We start from the raw sequence: 27520 nt of genomic DNA, 5'->3' as shown, positions 1-27520 counted from the left end.
ATTCCAACTACAAAAAAACTCAACCCAAGCAATTTTCCAGAAGATAAAAGCTTGGGCTTTAAGGTGGTAAGGCAAAGGGGGAGATATTTTCCCAATTTGGGGAGGGCAATTCTATAACTGTGCATCATTCACAAAATGTGGCTTGCTGTGGGCTGTGAATGAATGGATTTCATTCCCTCGTAGAATGGATGGGAGCGCGCTCTTGATAAAGACAATAATGGAATGTAGAGACAAAGTGATCTTTGAGAGATGTAGGTCTTAACTGTATGTGTTGGAATAGAGATGGCTAGTTTCTGTTGTTCACAGCAAAGAGAGATTGTGTATTTAGTGCATGAGTGGTCATGCTTTAGAACAAAGTTCTCAAGTAGCTATTGGCCAGCCATTACATACAACATATGTAACAATGATGAAAAACTCAGATCTAGCAACATTATTTACTACACTTTATTACAGTTTATTAGACCAGTTATCTTGGTCTGATTTTTAGGTATCAGCATGGGAACTGATGCAATGCACCAAATTAGAGCACTTGATTCCCAAAAATCCTCCATTTGGAAGTATTCTAAGGTGATCCTCATATTATCTTTCACTTTGATTGTAAATAGGTTTAGGGGCACATACGTAACATTGATCAAAAGTCAGCATGGTTTGGATTGCAGTCTTAGGGTCCAATCCTATCCATTTTGCCAGCTCCAGGGCTGCATTGCAACTGCTCGGTGCTGGAAAGCTGGATAAGATTGTGCCCTTAGTTTTATAGTTCTGTCGTTCATATTACCCCATTGGACCATGTCTCACTGAACAAATATTTAACTCAGACAGTACCTGAATTGCAAAAAGAAATTGAACTCATTCAGACTCAGAAAATGGATGTGGAGAAGCAGCTACAGCATCAGAAACGCGAAATGAGAGGTAATTTAAAATATCTCATTCAAATGGTTAATGTTTGTGAGTGTTCGCTAATGGCGTATCGGTAAACTCTGAATTCAGGAGCTCATCATGACACCCCGATAGCTGTGCGCCACTAAGACTATTGCTACATCTACATCAATTTTACATTTATTCATTAGACTGTTTTATTTTCATGCCACTTATTCCTCCTTTGAAACTTGTTATAGTTCCTTCAAAGATATAGTTCATTTCATCCCAAATGCTTTGGAGTGTGTTGCAATAGTTTTAACCAAAAGTATAGTGACTGAAAAATTGAATTTTGAAATATCTCAGGTAAGTATAAAAGCTTTTGTATGTTTACTCAGAAGTAAGCCTGACTGGTCAATAGGACTTACTCCCAGGATTTTGGCCTTAATGTAACATGAGCTACATGCTGTCTCTCAGGCAGCCCTTGGAAAAGATGATGGCCAAGACATTACCATATGCCCCTCAAGAAATTTCTCAGTTTGCCTCCATCTCAGGCAAGCAGGTTGTGCACCACCTATGAACCAATTGGGTTGAACTTTATTTATAATGCAAAATGAATGCTTGTAGTAAAATCGTGGATCCAATCTTACATACTGCTGGTGTGGAAACTGAGTACTGACACAACAGCTTTTTGTTTACAGGAAAGATGTCAGAGATTGTAAGGCAACTTCATGAAAGCTATGACTTCGAAGATGTAAGGAGCAGGTAATGATATATATTCTGTTTTTAAAAAACAATTTAAACTTTGTGGTACAAGTTATTCATTTTCTGAGATCTTTCGTTTACATTCTTTTCACTTTCTGTCTTATAATAGATTGTCTCCTGAAGATCTGGAACATTTAAATGAAGATGGGGAACTTTGGTTTGCTTACGAGGGCCTGAAAAAAGCTACAAGGTTAGCTTTATTATCTATCTCTGGTTCATAGAGTTGGTTTGAGGTCTGCAAATGGAAATGGAATGCTGAAATTTGCAGCAAATATTCTAAGGAAGTCAGAAAATCATTGATTACTCGCTAGTAGAACACGCCAGTGTTGCCTTGTTTGACCTTAGAAATGATTTTCCAAGTTTTTGAGGGCTCTGAGGAGCATGGAGTATTGCCTCACATAGTGGCTCTCTTGCCTTAAATGGTTAAGAACTGCAGCAAGAGGCAATGTACATTGCCAATCCTAACTTTAAATGATTGGGGAGGTATCTTTGGAAAGCATGGTTGCCCAAGTGAGTAGGCAGGATTCTGCTGAAGTTTGCCAGGGGACAGTTGTAGTCAGTGGCATATTCAGTGTCTGGATTCTATGGTCCCTTTTCAACAGGACGCTATGAGCAAATTGCTTTTTTTAAAGAATAAGAAAACTTTTGAGTCTGGATTCATATAATAAGGACCTGAAAAGCTGCCTCTGCTTACAATCTTGGAGAACTGCTATCAACAGAACTGAGCTTGGTGAAACAGTGGTCTGACTCGGCAATAGGCAGTTCCAATCAGTGTTCATGCATTTGTGTTTCAATAAGAAATGTTGGCAGCAACCAAAACACAGATTTTATAGGAGTTCTGTTGTGTGGGATATGTCTGAAAAGGTCTTTTCTGTATTTCTACAAGGGCTTAACCTGAAAGTTGCCTTTTCAACAGTTTACATCTAAATCATTCCGAACTGTGGTGTTGTCTCTTCTTCATTCCTCATGTGCAAGTAAAATAGAGAAAAAGGGATCGGTTGCATGATTAAGGGCACAATCCTAACCCATTTTCCAGCACCAACATAAGGGCAATGCAGCTCTGAGGTAAGGGAACAAGCTTTCCCTTACTTTGAGGAGGCCTCCGTGAGTACCACCCAACTGCAGAATGCAACACATGTCCCATTGGCACCACTATGCCAGTGCTGGAAAGTTGGTTAGGATTTGGGCCTAAGAAGCTTTATGGGAAACCACCCCTTTGAGATCTTATGCAGCTTTAAACAACATAACTTTAAATGTTAGAGCGTTAATATAACTTTTTATTTATTTTATTGGAAACTTCTTGTAGTATAATTATGGAGTTCCTACTGTCTTTATTAAATAAAGAGGATGTTCCTCTTTCTTCTACACCAGTGGTTCTCACACCTTTTAGACTGGGGCCCACTTTGCGGAATGACAATCTGTCTGGGACCCACCGGAAGTGATGTCATCAACCTGGAAGTGATGTCATGACTGGGAGTGACATCACTGTTCTTACCTAGTAGTTCATAAACTGCAAATGACAAGATAAAATATTCCAGCTCAGAAGCTTGTTTCAATTCTCACCGCACCCCCCCATTGCTACCAAGCATCCCACCTGTTCACTGTATTCAAGGGAGAGTATCTCATGATGTTTTATTAGCTTTTTTGGGTTATATCTCAGCCATTTTCCAATAGCAAAGTATAAGGAGAAAAAACCTATTTAAACCTCCCCCTCTTCAGGGATCTGCTGAGGATTATGTTCCTGAAGGAGGGAGGGAAGGGCAGAGCTGGGCTGGACGGAAGTGGGGGGGGGGAAAGAGGGGGGAATAAAAATGCCCCCACTTCAGGGATCTGCTGAGGTTCAAATTCCTGGAGAGGGGAGGGAAGGGCAGAGCTGGGCTGGATGGAAGTGGGGGGGAAAGAGGGGGGAATAAAAATGCCCCCACTTCAGGGATCTGCTGAGGTTGAAGTGCCTGGAGAGGGGTGGGATGGGCAGGGCTTAGGCTGGATGCAAGTGGGGGGAGAGGGGGGCTGGATCACAGGGCAGAGCTCGAACTGGAAGGAGGTGGTGAAAAAGAAAGCAAAACAAACATGCTCCCCATTTGCAGGGAGAGCCTGCAGCCCACCTCAAGATAATCCAGCAAGGCTCCCTGAAGGCACACTCACTCCTGTGCAAGCCGCTCTTTTGCTCCTGGGAGGAACTTTGAGTACACACAGGCAAGCTGGGGCAAAGGCAGTTCTAACTTCCAAGATGGCTTCCTGCCCTCTTTGCCAGCCTTCAAGATGCCATCGCTCATACACAGAAAGCTCAGGGCTTTAGGCAAAGGCAGTTCCAGCTTCCATGATGGCGTCACCTGCCTAATTTGACGGTTTCCAAGATGGTGGCGCCCATCTTTCTGCGACCCACCTAACCTCAGGTGGCAATCCACCAAGTGGGTCGTGACCCACAGTTTGAGAAACCCCATTCTACACAAAGCTCATTAAAATGAATGGAAACAAATCCTAAAGAATTGCGCTCAGTGCTTGTTTTTACATTGGATTGTCCATGGTCTTAAAATATATTTCCATTTCAGTCAACTTTACACTGTTTGTTTTCCTGTTCTTTTAACAGAGTATTGGAAAGCCACTTCCAGGCTCAAAAAGAAAACTATGAAAGCGAGATAGAAGGTCTCAATTCCAAAGTTGAACATCTTAGTCATGAAATCAGTCACTTACAGAACCTGTTTAGGAAAGAAAATGACAAGAGTGACAGTATCCGACTCCAGCTCGCCAGGCTAACTTCAGAAAATGTGGTGAGGACCAAATTACATCATCAAGATCAAAATGTTAATGCAGAAGTTTTTCTGCAGTGGAGTTTTGCAGCTTCTTTTTATTTGCATCCATTAGCTAGCCCAAGAGAGGTCTCTAAGATCTTTCTGTTTTTCAGTCGCTATACAGATTTTAGAACTTTGGATTAGCAAAACGCTTATGAAGAGTACATAACTGCCCAAGGCACAATCTGGTGTAGTTACCTGGATGTAAGCCCTATTAGACATAGTGAGACATACTTTTGAATAAATATATAGACTTGCACTGCAAGTTAAGTACCATTAAAGATGTGATACAGGCAGGAACAGCAGCAGTGCTGTTGGGCTGCCTCAGGCAGCTCAATAGCTTCAGCTTGCCCTGGTACACATACAAAAGCTCCCCAAATGGGCAAATGCAGAATGTGACTAGAGATGGAAACAAATGTGATAACTGAGCTAAACAATGGCTCCATATTTGATGTCAGCCTGCCTTATCTTCTTCAAGCATCTTAGCAAGTACAGCTTTTCTGTTTGCCCAGCTGGGGGCGCTTGAACACAGCATGAGCAACTAGTAAGCTATAGACAAGACTCCTAAGAATTGTCATTTGAAAGAATAATGTAATGGAGCTGTAGACTGACTGTAGAGTCTGACTCAGTGATCAAAGGAACCTCAGGAATGCAAGCAGAGGCCCAGGCCTTTGAATCTCAGAGTAAAAGGTGTCATCCAAGCTCCATGCAGGAGCGAGGTACAAAGGAAGGGATGCTCCAGGTTTGATAGCGATGAAGAAACTAGAGGAGAAAATCTAGGTTAATGCAGGGGGTGGAACACAAGTAGAAAACAATTCTAAATAATTATGTGGGTTATTCTGGAAAGCTGTCCAATGACCAGAGAAGCACTTCTAAAACTGCTGGGGAAGATAACAAGCAGGCACTGGTTGATTTTAAAATGTTTTATACTGCTGTTGATATGAAATCTCACGGTTATTATCAGAGAATAATAACAATAATAGCAGACTATAAATCAACAAAATGGTAGCAGTAGCTAAAAGTCCAGCAAGCAATATCAAGTAAGAACATACAATTAGCCTGCAATTCTTAAAGACTTTCTTAAAAGTTTTTACCTGTCCCTAGAAAGATGAGGAGAAAGTCACATGGACTTCTCTGAGAAAACCTTGACTGCTTCAATTTGTGTCACAATCTATTGAATGACAGTTTTCTGAATATTTGTTTTCCCTTTCTATGAAGATGATCCCAGATCTTAAGCAACAAATTTCTGAGCTTCACAAGCAGAAGTTGGATCTTGAAAACCGTCTTCAGGAAGAAACTGTAAAGAATGAAGGTAATCAGGAGCCTGATTCTACAAACAGTAAGACTGGAGGATAATACCTTCTGTCACAAATGTTCTACTCGGGCATCTTTACTGAGGAAAGGGCAAAGTTCAGGGTTGGAATATATGTTTTTGTACATGGATAGGTTCAGTCCTTGGCATCTCTGGTTGAAGAAATCCCAAACAGTAGAGCCGAGAGAATCTCTGCCTGAGACACTGGAGATCACTGGTTCCCAACCTGTGGTCCGTGAGATCCTGAGAAGTGGTCTGCGAGGTCTCAGTAAAAAAAGACCACCTTCTATCACAACCAGCATCTTGCCAAGCAAGAGCTTCCCCACAGACCACCAGAGAACACTAGAATGCTAACTGCAGCTGTGGGCAGTCTGTTCTCTGCCCTCTCTGGTGGGGGCACCATGGGGGCACCCCCATCACGGGGTCACCATGGGGGACTTCTTGCTCGGGAGATGCTTCCCCAAGGTCCACCAGAGAGGGCGGAGAACAGACCAGCCACAGCCAGCAACAAAATCTTCTCTATAAATAATATATCTAATAAATATTAATGGTATTTTTTGTGTGCAGGAGGGTGAGGGGATTGCATGTGGTCCATGACAATTCCTATTTTTGCCTCAGTGGACCACTGAGTGGACCTCAGTGGACCAACCTCCTAAAGGCTGGAAACCACTGATCTAGATGGACAAAGGTCTGTCTCATTGAATAATTCGTTCTCAAGTTTGCCTGTTTTATGCATAATGAAGCAGTAGTTCAGCGATGGTATCTGTTACCTATTATTCAACATATGGTTATGCTCTGTGCTTGTTTTTGCAATCGTTGCTTCAAATTTATGCTTCAAAATATGTAAGAGGTAATGTAAAACTTGAATAGAGGTCAATTAAGGGTATAGCTATGAAAGAAAAAGACACTGTAACAATGCCATCAATCTTCTCTAAATAAAAGAGATAAGAAAATCAGGACAAAAGGAAATGAATCAAGTTTGGGTGAAAGGGCAGAAAACATTTTCACAATGCAATTTTCCAGCTTGTCACAGTTCTCCTTCACCTCCCAGTCATCTTAGATGCATGCGTGCTATTCAATATTATGTCATAATATTGAATAGTAAATTAATTCAAATTAATATTGAAATTAATTTAATAGTAACTTTGTCACCATGTGGGTTTTGGGGGCACGTAAGAGGGGGCAACTAACTTCCATAAAGTTGGACATTTAGGTGCTTTTAGGTGCTCAACTTTATCGTTTAGCTTTGTTTGCTCTATGTTAAAAGTGCTAAATTCTAGTCTAGGTAATTTTAGTAAAACTTTTTTCTCAATTATTAAAGATAAAATGGAAAAAACAACAGACCAGTTGCATCATAATTTGAAAGAAGGAACACCACGAAGGTAAATTTTTTTTTTTTAGCTGAAAAATATTGGTCATTGTTAACCTGGATATTTAATCTCACCAAAAAGGAAATACAGTTCCCTAAATGAATATATACTGTCGGTTTAATAACATCTGTGGGTTAAGCTTTTTAAGCTGTTCTTTTAATAGGGTTTGATTTGCAGCACTTAGCAGGTGATCTTGTTTGGTTTCATGCTCTGAAAGGCTTCACCTGCCTGCCACTTCTTCATCTCAAACTCCTCTTAAAGGGACAGGAGCAGACCAGGCTTGGTTGTTTGCCAATTGGCAGTCTTAGTTACTGAGGAAGATAAAGGGAAAGCACAGATGTACTTCAGAATGAATAAAGTATAGTATGAGCAAATAAAAGATGTACACAGTATTATAGCAGTACTTTCCTTCACACACTGGAACAATCTTATATGTTTTTGCTTTCCAGAGTATTTAAAGTTCAAAATGAGATATACACGAAGGAAAAAGAAAAGCTAATACTTGCAGCTCAAGAATTTCAACAGACCAGTGATCACGTGGAGATGCAACGTGAGAGAGAGAACGAAACAAGGAGCAAAATATGGCAGGATGTGACATATCTAACCATGGAAAATACGGTGAGACGCTCCTGGCGATGGATTACTTGCTAAAAAGTAAATTCAAATGGTCCTCCTTCACCTGTTAGGCATAAACTTAGATATCTTTTAGCCCTGTAAGAGGATGGAAAGAGGACCAGATTCCCGTGTTCTCCTAAAGTCAGGACAAGGTGTGCCATCCAAGGACAAACTCAACATGATTACATATAAAAATGATTTAAGAGAGGAATGGAGACATGCTTTATGTACAGTGACTCTCAATGGACATAGCTTTCCATGAGTCTCTTTCATAGCTTTCCAGAGTCTCAGCTCTCCATCGCTGAGACTTTGGACATAGCTTTCCAGAGTCTCAATGGACATGGCTTTCCATGAATGTGGTAGGTTGGGTTCCATTAGGTAGAACTGGGCAAGGTTCTAATGTGATATTATGGAGCATTCAGTGCTCATGCTAGGCATACACAGGACCTTTTCAGTACTGGTGCCTCAACCATAAACTCCTATCCCCTGGAGGCATGCATGGCTCCCATGGTCCAAGCTTTCAGTCATTAACAGTTCAATTTTATGCATGATTATTCAGAAGTAAATCCCAAAGCATTCAGTGGACACTCCCAGGTAGTAATGAACAGGGTAGCAGCCTAAGACCTTTTCTGGTTTAGCTGCTGTCGTCCTGCTGTTTATCAACTTGTTACTGCTGTGTTTTATCATAATAGCTGTTCTATATTTTTATTATTGTTATCATTTTTAATCTAAGCCACTCTGAATGTCTCTCTAGGTGGAAAAGCAAAATACTATTAGAAATTTTTCCTTCCTGTAGGAAACACTTAGTTAGATAATTTCCTGTCAATTCTTTATTGAACATTGTAGGATTTAGAAGAGGAGCTGGATAAGAAGGACAGAATAATAAAGAAACTGGAGGATCAAATCAGAACCCTTAGAAATTCTATAGAAAGAGGTGAGAGCATTTAGTATATAGCTTACTTTTATAAACATCTACAATGTGTACTACTTTAGGAATCACATAGAAAATGAGACCAAGATTATGAGAGAGTTTGCCTCTGAATACCAGTTGCATAGGAGCAGTGGCAGGAGAGAGGCATGTCTCTCTCTCCTACTTGTCTGCTTCCCAGAGAAGGAGGCCACTGTGAGAAATAGGATGCTGAATTAGATGGCCCTTTGGCCTGATCCAGCAGGATTTTTCTTATGGTCATTATTATGAGGATTTTGTTCATTCTGCTTTTCTATCTGTTATTTGGGAATGTTGTTAGAAAAGAGTGCTACCAACTAGAAGCGTAGGTTTGGTCAAACATTGTGTTGGCCTAAAACGGATAGATGTAACACTTGCTCCTTATAAACCTTGCTTTACAATTTGAGAGCCATCCTTGGAGATGCATGCTCCCCTCACTTTTGGACCAAATTCTCCACTCCATTTCTTTATATTACCTAAGATTTTGTATCTATGCTATGGTAAGCACTACAGAATCTCCCAGAATCCATCACTGCAAGTCAGTTGCATATGATTATTTCAGTGTTTTGGTTTACAACAGAACCATGCTTAGCATCTGTGCAGATGTAACACTAAATCATGGTTAAAGTCAACTGGGGGGGGGGGGAATGGAGGGAATAGATGTCCTTAAGGTTGACTTCTTGTTTGTCAGGCATGGTTTTCAGGGAGGTAGTGTTAGAGCTGTACCTTTGTGATGACCAAAATGCCTTGAAGGTGATCACTAGCACTTTTGTCCAACATTGCTTTGGCCTTAGTGGCTGTTGTCGGTGCAGTACCTCGTGATTGTTGCACATGGTACAGGAGTAATGTTCTTAAAAATGAAATTGTCGCTGTAATCCAGTGGTTCTCAAACTCGCAGGAAGTTTGAGTTCTGCAGTAAGTCCTTGCAGGGGAGGGGGGGAGGCAGTAACGCGATCGTCAAGATCGTGTCACTTTGGAGGGGCCCAGGTGCTTGGCTGGACTTACCACAGCCTGCAGCAACCTCCTGGGGGTGCGGGCAGTCCCGGACCAGCCTCCACAGGTCTCCCCGACATGTGGAGACAGGCAAAATTTTGATCGTGACCCACTTCTGGTTTGCAATCACAAACGAACTGGGTCGTGATAGTTTTACATTCTCCGCATGTTGGGGAGCCCAGCAGAGGCTGGCATCATGCTCCCCTCATCCCTGGGAAGCTGCAGCAAGCTGTGGTAAGTCCAGCCAAGACCCTGTGACCCCTCAAAGTGATGCAAAACTGGCGATCGCGTCGCTGCCTCCCCCCTCCCCACCTCTTAAGGGGGCAGAGGCCAGGGCTCTCTGACTGGGGCATTGCAACGCTCCAGTTTGAGAAGCACTGCTGTAATCTGTGTCTTTGATAATTTTTTTTCAACTTTTTAAAGTTAATGAAATATTTTTCTGGTTATAAATATTATTGACATTTGACAGCCAGTGAAGTGCCCTTGTCGTCCTCACCTAAAGAATACCTTGGAATATTGCAGTACAGAAAGGAAGATGAAGCAAAAATTGTTCAGAATCTGATCCTTGGTACTTCAGTAACACTTTGCATTTCAGCTAAGTATAATCATGGGCAACACCAAATAGTTGTCAAAGTTGCTAAATATTTATGATCAATATTAATGCTTTTTTCCTTCTTATTTCGTATCTGTCATTTCCAGCTTTGTTCTTAAAAGGACTACAATGTTTCTAATTGCTTCAGAATAGCCTTGAAAGACTGTCTCTCATATACTTGTTTTTCCTATAACTTTCCTAAACTGTTCGCTCCTGAAGCTAAAGACTTTGAGGACTCCAGGGTCTTGGATTTGCTTTTCCTTCTCAGATCTGCCATTCCTGTAAGTCACTATTGTTGAAACATTGTTAGTAGCTAAGTAACTGTTGGTGGTGTCCTTGCTCCTAAAATCTTTTCCCCTTATCTTGTTTACCATACTTTTTCTTTGAATGGCCTTCACAAACTGGTCCCAAGTACATCAGGTCTGTGTTTGTTCTTTTTTTCCTCCATCTTAGCACTGCTCCATCCTTCATCTCCCCTTTCTCATTTATTCTGTTCTCAGGCATCAATGTCATTTATAGTAATGTCATAGCACAGAAGCCTCTATCTGCCTCTGCTCTTTTTTCTTTCTCTGAAGGTTTGAGTTTAATTCATGCTTTCACAAACAATTGGACTTCTTAGCTTCTTTCTAGACTATTCTCCATTCATTTGTAAGTCTCATCAGGGAGCTATTTTTTCCCTTTGTTTGTATTCAAATATTATAAATTAATATTATCGTGCTTCTCCAGAGCATTCCTTATAATATCCAGAGTAAAAACAAGCATCTGTAGTATCCTAACTTTTATTCCTCTTTACAGCATTGCTGTAAAGTTTTTTGTGATTCAGACCACCTCCCTATGATGTGTCTCTAAGACGATTTTGTGACCTCTGAAGATATCCACAGATGCATCCAATTTGTTTTTATCAAGAAGTAGAAACTGCAGAGTGGGCTTCGATGGCTGTATAATTTATTTCTGGGTCCTTTGTAATTCTTAACTCTTTGGCAGGAAGAAATGAATTTGGTATGGTTTTGTTTCCTTTAAAAAAAGAAACTAGCTGTTGAATTTCTTTTGTATCTGCTAAATAATAAATACCCATTGATTTTTGGATTTATGTAGATCTGAAGCCCCGTGGGGTGGTGGTAAATATGATACCAGGGCTCCCAGCTCACATCTTGTTCATGTGTGTGAGATACACTGATTATCTGAATGATGACGACATGCTGAAGTCTTTCATGAATATGGCAATCAATGGTATTAAACAAGTAATTAAGGTAGGAATGGTACATGTACCTTTTTGACTTTTTTATGACAACATTGTGACTCTGTTAATACATTTTAAAAGGAGCCACATGTATTATACTTACCGATGTGTATTATCTCTTCATGTGATCTCACTATTTAGGAACATGCTGAAGATTTTGAGATGTTGTCCTTCTGGCTCTCAAATACATGCCATTTTCTTAACTGTTTGAAGCAGTACAGTGGGGAAGAGGTAAGAATAGACAAACAGCATCATGTTACTTTTGATAACAAAAACTTTGGATGTATGGCCCATTTGACTCAACTTTACCAGGAGATTCAGAAGCCATACTTTCTATCTGTGCTCTTGTGAATCCTTTAGGTGTTTGTTAAAGAAATGATGAAATGGAACATAGTACATAAAGTGAGTCACTGTGGTGTCTGTTGACCAAACAATGGGATAAAACATCTCTGAAGCAATTGCAATAAATGGTGGTTGGATTTAGAGAGATGTAGAATCATTAGCAGTACAATGGAAGAAATTGGTATATATCTAATGTGGCCATTCTATGCTTAGTACTGTGTTTTTATTTGGATGCAGTTATAAAAAAAGTTAACTCTTTCTGTTACAGACAACTTTTTCCCTTTCTCACTTAATTTCTGCATGCTCAGGCTAATGGTTTTAGTAATTCAAAGTTCTTCTTTAGAGATGTCTTTGCAGTCCAACACGTGCAAATGTAGGCTTCAATTCTTTCCCTAATTCCCTGAAGGGGAACCCTAAAGGGGTTGGAGACCCTGAGATGGTACTCTTTCCCCCCCTCCCCATTCTTCTTTTCTCTTCCTAACCCAGGACTCTGGGGAATCACCTAGAAGTCACTCACCACAACTCCTGAATAACCTATTCCACCTACACATTGTGAACATAATCTTCTTGCTCTCCAAGTGCATCATGCAGTGAGCATCTGGTAGGACACACACCATATGTCACAATTAAGAGTTATGTTTTGCAAAAGAAGACTGATTTCATCCATAAAAACTAGTTTGAGCTGGCTCCAGAACCCATTACCAGCACGAGGCGGAAATGTGTGCAAAGATGCTTGTGACAGCAGCATGTTAATCACGCTTTGCTTTTCTGAGTACATGCTTGTATTGACAGTAACCTAGTTAATGTGTAATAATTAAAACTGCAAGTTTAGCTACGTGTATGTAACTGTACAACTGACTTTCAGGAATTCATGAAGCATAATACCCCAGAACAAAACAAGAACAGTCTGAAGCATTTCGATCTATCAGAATATAGGCAGGTTCTTAGTGACTTGGCCATTCGTATCTATCATCAGTTCATTATTGTAATGGAGAACAACATTCAGCCAATGATAGGTAAGCAGGCGGCAAATAAATTACTACTGCACCCTTCCTACACTGTTAACTAAATTCTGTACATGGCTACAAAGGGATCGGTGTGTATTATAGGTATTGTGAAATACAATTTTCATCTTCATGCATATTTGATAGCTGTATGAATATGTCTCCATATGTGTAACCCAGGCTTGAAGACACGATTGTTACCTATCACCTTCCTGTAATGTATTGCTGAAGGTATATGAAAATTCTGATTCTCAGAGGAAAACCATTGGCAATAAAATGAGTGCAACTTCTTTGGCAATATAATAACAGGGTCTGTCAACAGACCAGGAGAGGCCTTTGGCCAAATTGGGTGGAGTGATGCTGTCCTTCCTTTGCAAATGAGACTCGAAGGAAGAACTTCTGTCCAAGCAAATGTGGGTCAAAAGCTCCATTCAGACCTGCATGGGCTGTCTCTAGAGCTAACTTTTTTCATACACAAAGCCAGGCAGGCACTCCTTAAATAGATATTACATGCATTAACAAGAGCGATGTCTGACTGTGACACAAAAAGCCTTTTATTCCTGACGCCAATGATAATCACTGTTCTTGTGAGACAATAAGCCCTCAGAGGCAAGCAGTATTTAGTATATGGTATACGGTATATGCGAAGCAATATGCCTTAAAGGGAGGATGCATATTTACTACACTGAACGTAGGCCTACTCACATTTCCTTTTTTTGTAATCTAGGCACAGATCAAGTATTGCATTACAATTTGCGTGAATGCAAGCAGCAACTGTTACCCTGCACATAACAGGGGATGCCTGGTCTCATCTGATCTCAGAAGCTAAGCAGGGTCAGGCCCGGTTAGTACTTGGATGGGAGACCGCCTGGGAATACCAGGTGCTGTAGGCTTATACCATAGTCTTCCAAGACTGAAGGTTGCCAACCAACCAAGTGCAACTATGTGCAATACAGGGAGAGATATTCAGGTTCATGCGTTTTTGTTAGCATTTTTATTTCCACTCTGTTTAGCTGAATCCTGCATGTCCTCTGAATATGGGATTCTCAAAATGTAGCCCACCCAAATGTCCTTCATGTTACAGTGAGGATATGTACTGGGTACCTAAAGATCTTTAAACAGCATTCAAGTGGCAACCTGTTTCCAGAGCCAAATGGCAGTGATAAAGGAACCTTTTTTGCTCTTGCTTGCTTGCTGTTATCCTCTCCAGTGCCGGGAATGCTTGAGTATGAAAGCCTGCAGGGGATTTCTGGCTTAAAACCAACCGGATTCCGAAAGCGCTCTTCCAGCATAGACGACACAGATGCCTACACCATGATCTCCATCCTGCAACAGCTCAGCTATTTTTATACCACAATGTGTCAGAATGGCTTGGACTCAGAGCTTCTAAAGCAGGTTGTGCGGCAGCTTTTCTTTCTGATTGGAGCGGTCACGCTTAATAGCCTCTTCCTCCGCAAGGACATGTGCTCTTGTCGAAAAGGAATGCAGATAAGGTAAACTTGTAACTGTAAAAAATATTATGAAACCCATTTGTATCCACCCTTTTGAGTGAGGAAAATATCCAAAGCAGCCAGCCAGCAGCAATTTGATAAAAATACAAATAACAATTGCATAAAAACTTAGCAGCAACCCAATGAAGACAGCAGATGCCAACAAGATTAAACAAAGCATAAACTGTGGTGTTCTGAAACCTCTGAAAAATTGTAAAGAACAAGTAGTTTACTATGGGAGTGATTTTTTTAAAGTGATTCTTTAAAATAAATTTGAAATGTAAAATTTAATGCATTAGAGATGAAACTTAGATGAATGAATAAATGAATGAATGGGCTCAAATTTCCAGGATTTCTCCAAGCACCAACAGAAATAAAGCACACACTTAGACTCCCATTCCCCAAACTCCCAAACAGCTTACTTAAATATACAAGAGTAAATATATCAGAACCAGCACATCACAGGAAACTCTGAGCAAGTTCTAATGGCTGGGGAGGCCTCCTTGACCCCCAGAAGGCCTTCTAAAGTCTTCAGAAGGCACAAAAAATTACTTACAATTATTCAGGAAAACCAGGAAGTGATATTTTTAAACCCTCAGAACACCCTCCTGGAGCACTAACTGGAGCACAGCTGGTCGTGTTCAGTCAAGTGGGCCAGAGGCTTGCAGGGGACTAGAGGCTAGCCACGGGGCAGATAGAGGCTTGCCATGGGCCACACCTGGCCCTCAGGCCAGGGTTTGGAGGCCCCTGGTCTAGCTAATAGTTAATTTGGAGTATTTTTTAAATGCATGGGAATCTATTGACTATTTCACAAAAATTCTATGGGATGTCCTGACAAAATCATAATTATTGTTGGTTGAGTTTAGGCTTTATGATTTATGTGTGATTAGTTCATTACTTTGATACACTGTGTATGGACATGGACACCCTCCTGCCTTATACACACAATGTTTCATGTGAAATAACTTGTGTTCCCAGCTCCTGCAGGAAGAGAATTCCTAGCAGGTTTTCTTCTGTTTGTTAATCCCAGGTGTAATATCAGCTATCTGGAAGAATGGCTGAAGGAGAAGAATTTGCAGAGCAGTTCTGCCAAGGAAACTTTGGAGCCACTTTCCCAAGCAGCTTGGCTCCTTCAGGTCAAAAAAATCACAGAGGATGATGCTAGAGAGATTTCTGAGTGCTGCACATCTCTGTCTGCTGTGCAGGTATTGTTTTACAGGATTTCTTGCTAGAATGTTCAAGTACTGGTTTGGGAAACCTCTCTGACACTAGGTGCCCCAAGAATAGCCACCCTTGGTGGATCCCTTCTTCCAGTCTCCTCTCAGAGATGGCCATTTGTTTCCTTTGCAGACTTTAAATTACAACTATTTTTTTTATTTTCTATATAGATAGTAAAGATCCTCAACTCCTACACGCCCATAGATGATTTTGAGAAAAGAGTGACTCCATCATTTGTTCGTAAGGTGCAGGTATGATTAGAAATCACTAACTTTTGCTTTTATGAATCTATTCCACCAGTTTGCTAAGTTTTAGTTCTTGCTACTTTAATCGCCTGTATCTTTGCTCTGGTTCCAGGCCCTGTTGAACAACAGAGAAAATTCTCCACAACTGATGCTAGATACAAAATATCTCTTTCAAGTGACATTTCCTTTTACCCCCTCTCCACATGCTCTGGAAGTGATACAAATTCCCAGCAGTTTTAAACTTGGCTTTCTCACCAGGATATAACCAAAAGGAATCGCTATGTAATTCACCCTCTGCTTGAAAGGCAAACTGACATTGCTGAGCCAAATGCTTCTTCAATCACCATGAAGTGAATCTATTTTGTATAGAGGTTGATTCTCCAAACAATCAAGAGTTTAAGAAAGGGAGGACTGCATATTCTCGATTCCGGACAAAATCTTCCCTTTATAGCTCAAGCTCACACAGTGTTTGCTTGAATCCAATCATATTGACTCTGACATTGGGTTCATGATGGTTCTCCTAAGAACAAAGGCCTTTTTGTTATTAAAGACTGACAAAATAATTTTTGTAATATTTTTACATACGTATTTTTATTGTGTATACATTTACATAGCTATATATGTTTGTTTTATGAAAGCATATAAATTAAGACACTAAGAAATTATTATAATGTGCCAGTATGTATATTGTGCCAAATGATTGTCATATAAGTAGGATACGCCATTTGAAGCCTTTTAGGCAGACCAGGATATGAATGAATAATGTGTGTGTCTGGGTAAAGGATCACTGCCTTAGTATTTTTTTTTACCAGAGATTTTCCCTATTGAGCTAATTGGGAAAAAAATGGAAACGTATAATAATTGGTGAGCTATTTTGTGTCTTGTATTAAACCGAGTAAATATTAATTTATGTACAACAGAGTTGTGATGTGTTTTTGTAGAACTCAAGAAGTATGTTGTTCTTATTCTTTATTTCACAAGTGTACCTGAAAACCTTTTGTGTATCTGTCAGGGCCCAGAAGGCTCAGAACAGGCTGGTGTTGGCACAGACTGCCAAAACTGAAGGGACCCAAGATGTAAGTAGTGGTTGGGTATTGGATTAGGAAGATGAGAATTGGGGAGCTAGAGGCATGACACCAAAGGTGCATCCAGTCAAGCATCCTGTTTCCTACAGTGACCCACCAGATGAAAAGAAAGATGTAATTCTCTCTTGCCACTGCACCCCCACTGCTAGGATTCAGAGATATACTGCTGCTGAATTTGGAGGTAGCGCATAACTCTAATGACTAGTAGCCATTGATAGACCTATCCTTTTTGACTGTCCAATCCCCTTTTAAAGCCATCCAAGCCAGTGCTCGTGAATTTCAAAGACTCATCCTATGCTATGTAAAGAAATAAGGCATGATTGAAGACAGGCTAATCATTAAATTCAGATTGTGCTGAAGTTCAGACTGAGGGCTGAAGTCTGGAACAATGGTATGACAGAGCCAGCCAAGCCCCTCACTTGTGCCTAACAGAAGCTGTACCAGCTTCAACCATTTAAAAGGATGGCATGGTAGCAGCACAGAGCTCTGGCCAATAACTCACACTGCCTAAGAGTTCCCTATGTGGTGTAGAAAAAAGGTATCTGAGACCTGATGCCAGAATGTTCAGTTCAGGACACACAACACTTAAAGTATCTCCTATGAACTTCTGCCTGTATATAAATGTGTTTTGGTTGAATATTAAACAGATGCTTCTGGGACGTACAAAATGAAAACTCCTTAGTCCTTAGGGTATCTGAAGGGCTTACTTACATACTCTGTGTAGTATTCTTTTCCTCGTCGATGAGACTAAATCTGCAAGCCTATACATACTCCTGGGAGTAAGCACCATTGAATACATTGGGATGTACTTCTGAGTAGAAAACGGTTGGCAACCTTCAGTCTCGAAAGATTATAGTATAAGCCTACAGCACCCAGTATTCCCAAGCGGTCTCCCATCCAAGTACTAACCAGGCCTGTCCCTGCTTAGCTTCCAAGAACAGATGACATCAGGCATCTGCACATGCATAGGATTGTGCTCTCAGGCTGCAATTCTATACAGATACAGAACCTTTACTTTCATTGGAATAAGCCCAACTGAACACAATAGGAATTACTTCTGAGTAGATGCGCCTAGGATTGCACCGTTACTCTGAAATGTGCACAGGACTATGGCAAGTCCGACTGGTTAAAATTGTTTACTTTTATTATATTTTGTTTATGGGCTGTAGCTTAGCACTAAAGTGTTTAGAGTGTAATAGCTGTTGCCCAAGTCTAGAGATGTCTCTTTTTCCCCTTCTTAGTAAAAAACTAGATGCATTGAGAGAAACATGGGATTCCTGTACCCATATTTTCCTAGTACAACTAAAGCAGGGCCAGGGAAACTGAAAGGAAGCCAAATATCTAATCCTTCCTGCACTAGCAAGTTCTTTCCTCAATATGCCATCTCCTAGGCATGTTTGTTTCAGCTTTTTTATTTTTATTTTTTGCAAGGATCCAAAACTGAAAATAAACCCAACTAAACAAAACAAAAACGAAAAAAGACCAAGGGAAGTTATGGTGGTACAAGGGAAAATTGGTGGTGAGATAATGTCTCATTCGACCATAAGAGAGAAACTGGTGAGTCACACAGCTGCAGGAAGGAAGTCTTGATTGATTTTTCCCCCAAGAGATAATTCCTCATTACCAACAGGAATGAGTAAACTGTAGCATAGAAGCTGTTTGTGCTGCTGCATATAAGACCACATGCACCTTGTACCTGTTAATAGCTGCAGCTCTACCTACATAGCCACATGCATGGGTGGGAAAGAGGTGTGCATGTAGAAAGAGATGCTTGTGGAACTGCTACATTCTTGGATGCTGCTGTCTAGGATTGTGACCAATTACAGAATTTCAACTGGATATGAATTCTAATTCTACAGCTGTGTACTGTTTCATTTCATACTGACTTTCTCTTGCATGCTGGGGGTGGGGGAGAACACTTTCTTTTCTCCTCCCTCAAATCAGCAGGCATAACAATGGGATCATTCAGCAGGGAATAAATCAGTCCCTGTTTCTCCGCAGGAAATGAATTTCTTCCCATCCTGCCTCATGACCATATTACAAAACCAACAGAACACAGGTGCTAATTCCATAGTTCCTCCCTTTATTTTCTTGGAGAAAGAAGCATCAGACCATGCAATCACACTGCAAAATATGCATGGGTACAGCAGCTCTACCTCCACTCTCTCCAAATTTTGATGTATGAAACAATCCGTGGAAGTATTTTCAGAAAATGTTTTTTCTGAACACAGCTTGACAGCTTCATCTAGGCCAGTGGTCCGTGGACCAACAAATGGTCTGTGAGACCAAGAGAAGGTCTGCAAGGTCTCAGAAAAAAAGATAATTGCCTTCTATCACTTCCAGCATCTCACTGAGGGAGTGCTCCCCCATGGACCACCAGACAGGGCAGAGAATGGACACCTGCAGCATCTTGCCATGTGAGTGCTCCCCCACGGACAGCCAAAGAGTGCAGAGAACAGACTGCGAGAGCCGGCACTGAAGTGTCAGCTGTAGTTGTGGGCAGTCCGTTTTCTGCCCTTTCTCATAGACTGAGGAAGTGCTTGCTTGGCAAGACACTTCCCCTTGGAACATCAGAGAGGGTGCAGAATAGACCACCTGCAACCACAGCTAGCACTTCTGGTGTCTCACCAAGCATTTCTCCATGGACTACCAAATTTAATTGTATTATTTGTGTGCAGAGGGTTGCGTGTGGTCCACAATTATTCCAATTTTTGCCACAGTGGTCCGTGAGCTCCTAAAGGTTAGGAACCACTGATCTAGGATGTCTGCATTGTGAACACTCCACCCATAAATTCAATAAAGTTAATATTTAGGGTGCCATAGCACTCTTTTTTTGGTGTGTGTTTGTAGTCTAACCCTAATTTGTCAACATTCACCACAGACATTTTGCTAATTCCTTCTGATTTGCAAGGAGTGTTCCGATCTTCCACAATCCCAGTTGCTTCATAATCTCGCAGAGTTACTGGTGTGTAACTGCAGAGTTACAATACAGCAAATATAGCCCACCCCCTTTTTTAAGTGAAGCAAACCCAAACTTACAGCATCAGCTAGACAAAGTACATCAATAAGAACATAAGAACAGCCCCACTGGATCAGGCCATAGGCCCATCTAGTCCAGCTTCCTGGATCTCACAGCAGCCCACCAAATGCCCCAGGGAGCACACCAGATAACAAGAGACCTCATCCTGGTGCCCTCCCCTACATCTGGCATTCTGACTTAACCCATTTCTAAAATCAGGAGGTTGCGCATACACATCATGGCTTGTACTCCATAATGGATTTTTCCTCCAGAAACTTGTCCAATCCCCTTTTAAAGGCATCTAGGCCTTTAAAAGATTAATAAGATTAATAATTAATAAGATTAATACTGGAAACAATATAATGAAAAGCAATGACAAGAGGAGATTGGTGCTGGAGATACCCTTGCTCTCATACAATGAACAACTTCTGAACAGTTTGAAACAACTGGCTGTCAGGTGCCTAGTAACTTCAGTGAGACATCACTTAAATCACAGATGAATTGGCAAGCAGTAGAAGATCAGCTGATCTGTTGATGTGACTTCACTCAAAACAGCTCTAAAAATAGTGGCATTGTTCACTTCATGGATGGGCTGGCCCTATGTGGGCTTTCCAGAGCCCACTGTTCCAGTTAATAATAATAATAATAATAATAATAATACAGGTATTTATATACCGCCTTTCTTGGTCTTTATTCAAGACTTTATTCAAGGTGATTTACATAGGCAGGCTTATTTAAATCCCCATAGGGATTTTTACAATTGAAAGAAGGTTCTTTCTTTCAAGAACCACAACATTCAGGTGTTTCATTCTGATCTGGTTTCACATTCTGGCCTCCATCCTCCCACGCTCAGAGCAGATGGAATAACTGGGCTCAGCTTGTCAGCTGCTTCAAGGTCACACGGTGCCAGTGGCCTTGAACTGGTGACCTTGTGGATGTTATGGAGGCTCTACCCTCTAGACCAGACCTCCTGCCCATTAGTTAGCCATTGTTGGAAACAGGATGCTGGATCTGGCTGGATCTTTGGTCCCAGAACTATCCAGCAGACTATTCTTACGTTTTTATCATCCTAAGACCTAGAATTTTCTCTGATTGAGGATGATAAACTTAAGTCTCCGAAACCTAAACCAGGAGTGTGCCAAGGAGGCCAGGTGCCACAATGCAAAAGTGCTGGCTTGAGCTCTAATACTCTTAAGTAGATTATCTAAGCATTAAGTGTGTTGTTGTTGGTCTCTCGCTGTGCACAGCTTATTTCCCCCCATTCTGGAGACTTCAAAGTATCCACTCTGAAAAAAGAAGGTAGGTAGATTTACCGCTTTCCTTGTGATATCAATGGTAAATCTTGTAATATTAAGGTGGATCTCAAGAGGTTGCACTTTGTTGATGACAACTAATTCTGTCAAATTATCATAAAGGTGGACACTTTGAGTGATGAGCAAATGGCATGGGCCACCCTCTTCACCATTTGGATCAGTGGAGACAGTTCCCTGCTCGCCTTTGTGCCAACTATACAGTTTGTTTGTCTTGTCTACCCCACCTGGACTGCCACAGGTTCAGTGCAGATGGCCTATTGACCCATTTATGTTGTCAGAAGTTAAGGCAGGAATATGTTGAGTTGCAAAATCATAATCTGAGCCTGAAGGTTTCTGTGCAATTTGGAAAAAAAATCTACAATGCTTATATATCCCAATAAAAAGTGCCATTTAAGCACTTTGGGACTTTATATTTTATTGTTAAACGTTTCTCAAATTACCCTGTACCTGCTTTTCTCTCACCTCTACCCACAGTAAAATTGTACAGCTATTATTTTTAATTGATTTTTAAAAAATGTGAATCCCTCTAGGAGTCTTGTTGCCTAAAGAGCAGGGTAATTAAAAATGCTTTAAATAAAGAAATAATAGTTGATGGATCCATTCCAGTTTTTATGTGCTTGTGAATAAAAAAGTTTATTTACAATAGAATTACTTTTTATCAGTCCCTGTTTCTGTACCTTTAAGACCAACTTAAAGACATAGTAGGTGATAATACTTATCTCTATGCTATTAAAAGCTTCATCTGGTGATTTCTGCAGACCAAACAGGCTTGCCAACTTACCAAAACTAAACCTGCTTAGCCTATGCTTTTTGCTTCCAAACAATTGTTATAGGTAGAAGAGCAAGCCAGACAGGTACATTTGGGGTCAGTTGGCACCCTTACTAAGATGATGAATAATTACTCCAGCTGCAGTGCAGATGTCTTCTGATTTTTATTCATTATTATGGCATTATTGCAGACATGTCAATTTCAGATGGAAAAATATCTCTTGTTAGGGCTGTTCTGTTTTTAACAAATTAATTGGTTAAATTACTTTATTAAAAACTTTTGATCAAGCAAAAAAGGTGCTCCAATTAAACAGAGAGAGAGCGAGAGAGACTACAGTTAAAAATATTAATTTCAACTGCTTACAAGAATTGTAGATGGCAAATGCCCCTCCTAAGGTGCTGTTTGCTTTGAGAAACACACGTATCATCCACAAAAACATGCTTTTTGTTTCAGAACTATTGGTCTTTATCACATGCAAATGCATACCTATTAATCAATTAACTGACCCATCTACTTAAATTTCTTCAGCTGGGTGACAGGCCTAAAATTGAATTTTTATTTTATTTATTTTGAGATATTTATATCCCACCCTATGCCAAAGCAAGTGCCCAAGGCAACTTACAACGCTTCATAATAAAGTACAAAGTATCATAACAGATAAGTATTAAAAACATTAATTTTAACATTAATTAGAGAAATATAAAAAATAAAGCTAGACCTAATGCATATCATTGAGTCATTGGGGACAGGGCGACCAGATGTAATAACTGCAAAAGAGGACAAGGCACCCCAAAATGTAGGACATCCAGTAAAAATGTAGGTCATGGCAAAATAAAAGCTAAAACACTCATATATTGATTTCATGTGGTTGAAATCCATGACTATATGACTTAGTAAATTTAAAAGTCAGGTATAAGACGTTAAGTTTAAAACTACATATAATTTATGACAGATAATTTATTAATTGGAAGAAGGCTATGTACTGCCTGCAGGGGCCCGCTCACAGGGAAAAGGGGGAAATTTTTTTTTTCCAGTACACGAGGTTAAAAAAGAGGGCATCTGGTCACCCTGATTGGGGAACAAATAAGTCTAGGGAGGAAGTCAAGTCACAGCAGTATTTCAATACCCACTCGGCAACCAAATACGTTTATTATCTTTCTTAAGCATCCTTGGAACATGATCAAGTGCCAAGAAAATCAAGATTTTGGTGCTTGGAGCTTTCCCCACTTGCAACTGTTTGTCCAACTGTTTAAGATGCTTTAGGTCCTAGGAAAGGTTTTCTGTTGCACCCACTTCCTTTCCGCTTCGATCTCTTCCAGTTCCCGCTCCAAGTCAAGATGTGTGACCAGACTTTTTTGGCCAATGTATTTGGTCCGTGTGACAAGTGCTACAAAGAGAGAGCTCTCCGGGAAATATACCGCAAGTCTGAAAAGCTCAGCTACTGTTCACTATGTGTAGAAATGGTATGGGATTGTATCTGCTTTATTGGAATGTATGGATTTTATCAGATATGTTGTACGATGGTTTCTTTGGGGGGAAGGGATCATTTACTTTAATAAATCTTCCAAAGAGAGCAGGACCATAAATATGAGTGCAAGAACTAAAGACCAGATGAATAATCTCATCTTCGTCTTCAGTGTTTGTTGGTATCTAGTTCAGGGCCTTTGAGAGGAATTTTTACCAGGGGTACAAAAGTTTCTTTTGGGCCCCTTCCCAAAGGGGGAGGGGTTGGGTAAAACAGAGTGGGGGTGGGTGACATCAGCCGGAATTGTCTTTGGAGCCCAGGTCTACTGGGCTTCCCCGATGTGAAGCCCAGTGCTACCTGCCCACATGACATCAACAGCTAAATACAATATTATGGAAAACCAAATGCATTCTTAAGTCTCTCTAAAATCTTTTAAATATAGCAATCACTGGGAAAAATTAGCATTATCGTATTAAGGCTCACACTAGAATGGAAAGTGTGCACTAGAATGTCCTGCATGCACCAAAACTTACTGCAGACACTCGCCCATAAGTCAATCCCACAGATAAGTTGAGGGCAGGTTTTGAGCCAACAATCATGGAATTTTCTATGACCCTCGGATAAGTCGGGGGTTAAACTTAGGGGATGTCTGACTATAGTTTTGTCTGATTTTACTCGAGGTCAGATCCTGAAAAATAACCCACCACTAATTGTTACCTAAGAACTGTAGTCTCTAATTTATTAAAAACATACTAAAAGATCATAAGATACATTCTTATTCTTTTTAAATTCTGGTCTTCACCACCTTTATGTAAGCACTATCAGAGTAAGTGCACTGTAAACAACAAACCAGTAAAACAGTGGTTCCCAACCTGGTCTTCATGTACTCCCAGGGACACTCAACAGGACCTTTAGGGGTACTTGAAAAAGAATGGAATAATGGTAGAAAAAGTCAGGTCATGCTTCAGAATGCCTTGCAAGACAGGAATGCCTTGCAATGACCAGCAAGGCAGGAAGGGAGGTAGCTAGTTGGCTGTGAAAGCCCCACCAATAGCTAGTTTTTGGTCATCAATTCATGTATGCACCAGTGATTGAAAACCAGCACAGTAAAAAAGCTGAAACATAATATGGAAAGTGATCAATCACTCAGAATTTCTCAGCACACTTCTGGTGCAAAACAGTGCAAAGGCAGAGTCTTCTGTTCTTCAAACAGATAAAAAGAGAAAGCACTGTGATAAATACATGAATTCTGGGCTTTCCTAGAGTTAAGATGAGGGCTTGTATTATTAATTACAAGCATTTTGCTAATATGAAGGGTACAATTTATGGAAATGGGCTGCCAAGGGATATTTGAGTGAAAAAGGTTGGGAACCACTGCAGAAGATCCATGAATCAAATCCACCTTTAAGGTGTCTGGTGTGTTAAGCCAGAAGCTCTACATACAACATACAACCCATAACGCATAACAGGGAGTGTGCAATTCAATTCACAGCAGAGAGATGCAGTTGCATATATTTGCAACCCTTTTTACTCAGAAGTAGACCCACTGCTTTCCATTGGTGTTATCCTTAAGTAAGCATTGAATTGTAGCCTGCTTCAGATGGAAAGGAGGATTCCCATCCTGGTGTTTCAAAAAACAGACTTGCTTTGCAAGCATTTGCCAAGCAGAACCAGGCTGCAGCAGAAAGAAGGCGAATAAAAGGTTAACAAATTGCTTCTAAGGAGCTGTGCCTGCCTACTGCATGAGAAACTTGGCGCCTGTCTGCCCTTGAGAAAAGAAACTTCAGAGTTGAAAGGCTTTGCCCTCTGATTGACCCGGAGATAAGGCGAAGTGATAATTTGAGCTTGGTTACTTGGCAAAAATTTCACTATAAAATTACTATAGGCAAGTATCTATGGTACTTCTGCAGCAGCTGTAGACCCACAGCTGTGTCCCTGAGCTCCTATACACTCCTTCATGACAAGTGGATCCACAAGCCAAAGGGCTGCTGTAGCAGGCCCGTTTCCTCCCACATTTGACACTGTTAAGGAGTGTCATGTCTGCATTCCTGGGCCCAGTACACATGGCTTGCAGGAGCAGCTGTTTCCACATGCTCACAGTAGTGCCCTCAGCATCCCACTGGAACTGCAAGTTCTGGTAAGATAGGAAAATGTAAGAAATTTGTGAGAGAAATTTCTGCGGGCCCTTTTTTTGGCTTCTGGGCCTGGGTTCAAATTACCCATTTATGCCCCCCCCCCATGAGCCCTGATCTAGTTATTTAATTTAAAAGATTAAATTCAAAAGATTTAATTTTAAATTTAAAAGGTTCACTATAAATTTTGCCACTGCAATGAACTCAGTAGGTGACCTTAGGCAAGCCACTCCTTCCGAGCCTCAACTACAACATGGGATCATAATAAGACTATATACAGGAGCATAAGTAAAGACGGGGAGAGGGTACATCAGGCTAAAGGTTTTATCTAGTAGTGGCCAACCAGAGGATGAGATAAATTGAGAGGTCATACAATATTAGAGTTGGGCATGTTAGAAAGTTAGAGTCATTTGACATGGTTTCCAGCTCCATCATGACCTTAGATGCTCTCCACTGAACCCATTCCAGTTTATCAATGTGCTTCTTATCAAAGCCTGCCTATGTGAATCACCTTCAATTAAAGTCACAGGAGTAATCCAATAACCAAGAGAGGCAGTATACAAATGCCAATTGTTGTTTTTAAAATGTGGTGCCCAGGCTGAAATATTCCAAGTGAGGTTTTATTACTGCCAAGTAGGGTGGAACTATTTCTTTAGGTGATCAAGACTCTATGCCTCTATCAATGCAACCCAGCATTGCATTCCCCCCCCCCCCGTTGTATCACACTGCTGGCTCATGTTCAGCTTGTGGTCCATAAGGAGTCCTAGATCCTGTTCACACCAGCTACAAGCCAAGTCAGGTCTGCTTCCTTCTGCACTTGTGCCCAGGCCCTGATTTTTTTTGGTACCTGCATACAGGACTTTACCACAGCAATGTTACCCTTGAGGACTCAATAGAGCAGTGATTTTCAGCCAGTGTGCCACGGCACATTGGTGTGCCACGAATGGTACGCAAGTGTGCCGTGGATGTTTGGAGGAGGCTCATTTACTAATAGGGGCATTTAGAGATGTGAGCCCCCCCCCCCATCAGTAGCATGGTGTGCCTTGTCAATTGCCAAAAAAAAAATTGATAGTATGCCTTGACAATTTTAGTACCTTGTTGGTGCACAGTGAGACAAAAAAAATTGAAAACTACTGCAAGTTCAGATAGGGGAGCATGGAGTGGGGGAAGAGTAGGGAGGGGTGCAAAATGCATTTCAGGAGAGGTGAGCTTCAGCCCAGGTGTTCAGCTTCTGAAAAAGAAAGAATTCTGTGCTGCTCAGTCTTGCTCCCATCCTGGACATCTGAAGCAAGTTCTGTTGATTTCAAGCAAGCCTGCTGAGGATTGCAGCCTGCTTTAAAGCCCAAATTATGATAGTACTGGGGGGGGGCTTCCTAGCTCCACTCCCCCTCCTGAGTTCAGAAGCAGCTCGCCCTGTCTCTCTCTCTCTGCTAGTGGCTGTGAGCACAATCCTATGCTTGTCTATCAGAAGTAAATTCCATTGCCTTCAATGGGGCTTACTCTCTGGAAAGTGTGCTTAGGATTGCTGCCTGACAGCCCAATCCTCTGCATGTCTACTCAGAAGTAAGTCAATGAGGCTTACTCCCAGGAAAGTGTGGATAGGATTGGGCTGTGAGGCTGCAATCCTATCCACACTTCCCTGGGAGTAAGACCCATTGACTATAATAGGATGCAGTTCTGAGTAGACATGCAGAGGATTGGGCTGTGAGATTCCTGCTTGGTCACAGTGGGAATGAGGGCTGCTGCTCTGGAGGGGTCTGATCCAGCAGAGATCTCCTCCTGGTGCCCTGTGCGAGCAAAGGGCTGAGAATGGGCTTCCTCTCCTGGACCGGGGGGGGGGGGTTGGGAAGGAAGGGGGCGAGCCTGGGCTGAGCCCCCCCCCCCGGCGCACTGAGCCCGGCCGGCTGGAGCGCGGGAGCATCCCGAGGGCTGCAGCGCGGCCGGCCATCCATCGGCGC

The 27520-nt window shown here is 41.2% G+C and overlaps 1 protein-coding gene and 1 pseudogene across 2 annotated transcripts in view; both read left to right on the top strand.

Moving 5' to 3' along the window:
* The window catches only part of MYO5C (myosin VC), a 57824-nt gene extending 41155 nt beyond the window's left edge, over positions 1–16669 (top strand). Inside the window, exons 26-41 of one of the 2 annotated variants that reach the window (XM_066636664.1) lie at positions 816–909; positions 1557–1620; positions 1730–1810; positions 4211–4391; positions 5631–5724; positions 7046–7106; positions 7544–7712; positions 8556–8643; positions 10118–10216; positions 11336–11490; positions 11622–11711; positions 12688–12838; positions 14037–14319; positions 15347–15521; positions 15705–15785; positions 15892–16669. In XM_066636664.1, coding sequence (XP_066492761.1) covers positions 816–909; positions 1557–1620; positions 1730–1810; positions 4211–4391; positions 5631–5724; positions 7046–7106; positions 7544–7712; positions 8556–8643; positions 10118–10216; positions 11336–11490; positions 11622–11711; positions 12688–12838; positions 14037–14319; positions 15347–15521; positions 15705–15785; positions 15892–16044 — 2019 coding nt within the window. In that variant the 3' untranslated portion in view covers positions 16045–16669. Of the gene's footprint in view, positions 1–815; positions 910–1556; positions 1621–1729; positions 1811–4210; positions 4392–5630; positions 5725–7045; positions 7107–7543; positions 7713–8555; positions 8644–10117; positions 10217–11335; positions 11491–11621; positions 11712–12687; positions 12839–14036; positions 14320–15346; positions 15522–15704; positions 15786–15891 lie in introns of those variants that run through there. The other variant, XM_066636665.1, reaches the window with a different exon arrangement.
* On the top strand, positions 13590–13719 carry LOC136659661 (5S ribosomal RNA; annotated as a pseudogene).
* Positions 16670–27520: the final 10851 nt, after the last annotated feature.

Source organism: Tiliqua scincoides, chromosome 8 (genome assembly GCF_035046505.1).
Source record: "Tiliqua scincoides isolate rTilSci1 chromosome 8, rTilSci1.hap2, whole genome shotgun sequence".
NCBI classification, from domain to species: domain Eukaryota; kingdom Metazoa; phylum Chordata; class Lepidosauria; order Squamata; family Scincidae; genus Tiliqua; species Tiliqua scincoides.
This window is presented reverse-complemented; position numbering and strand designations above follow the sequence as displayed.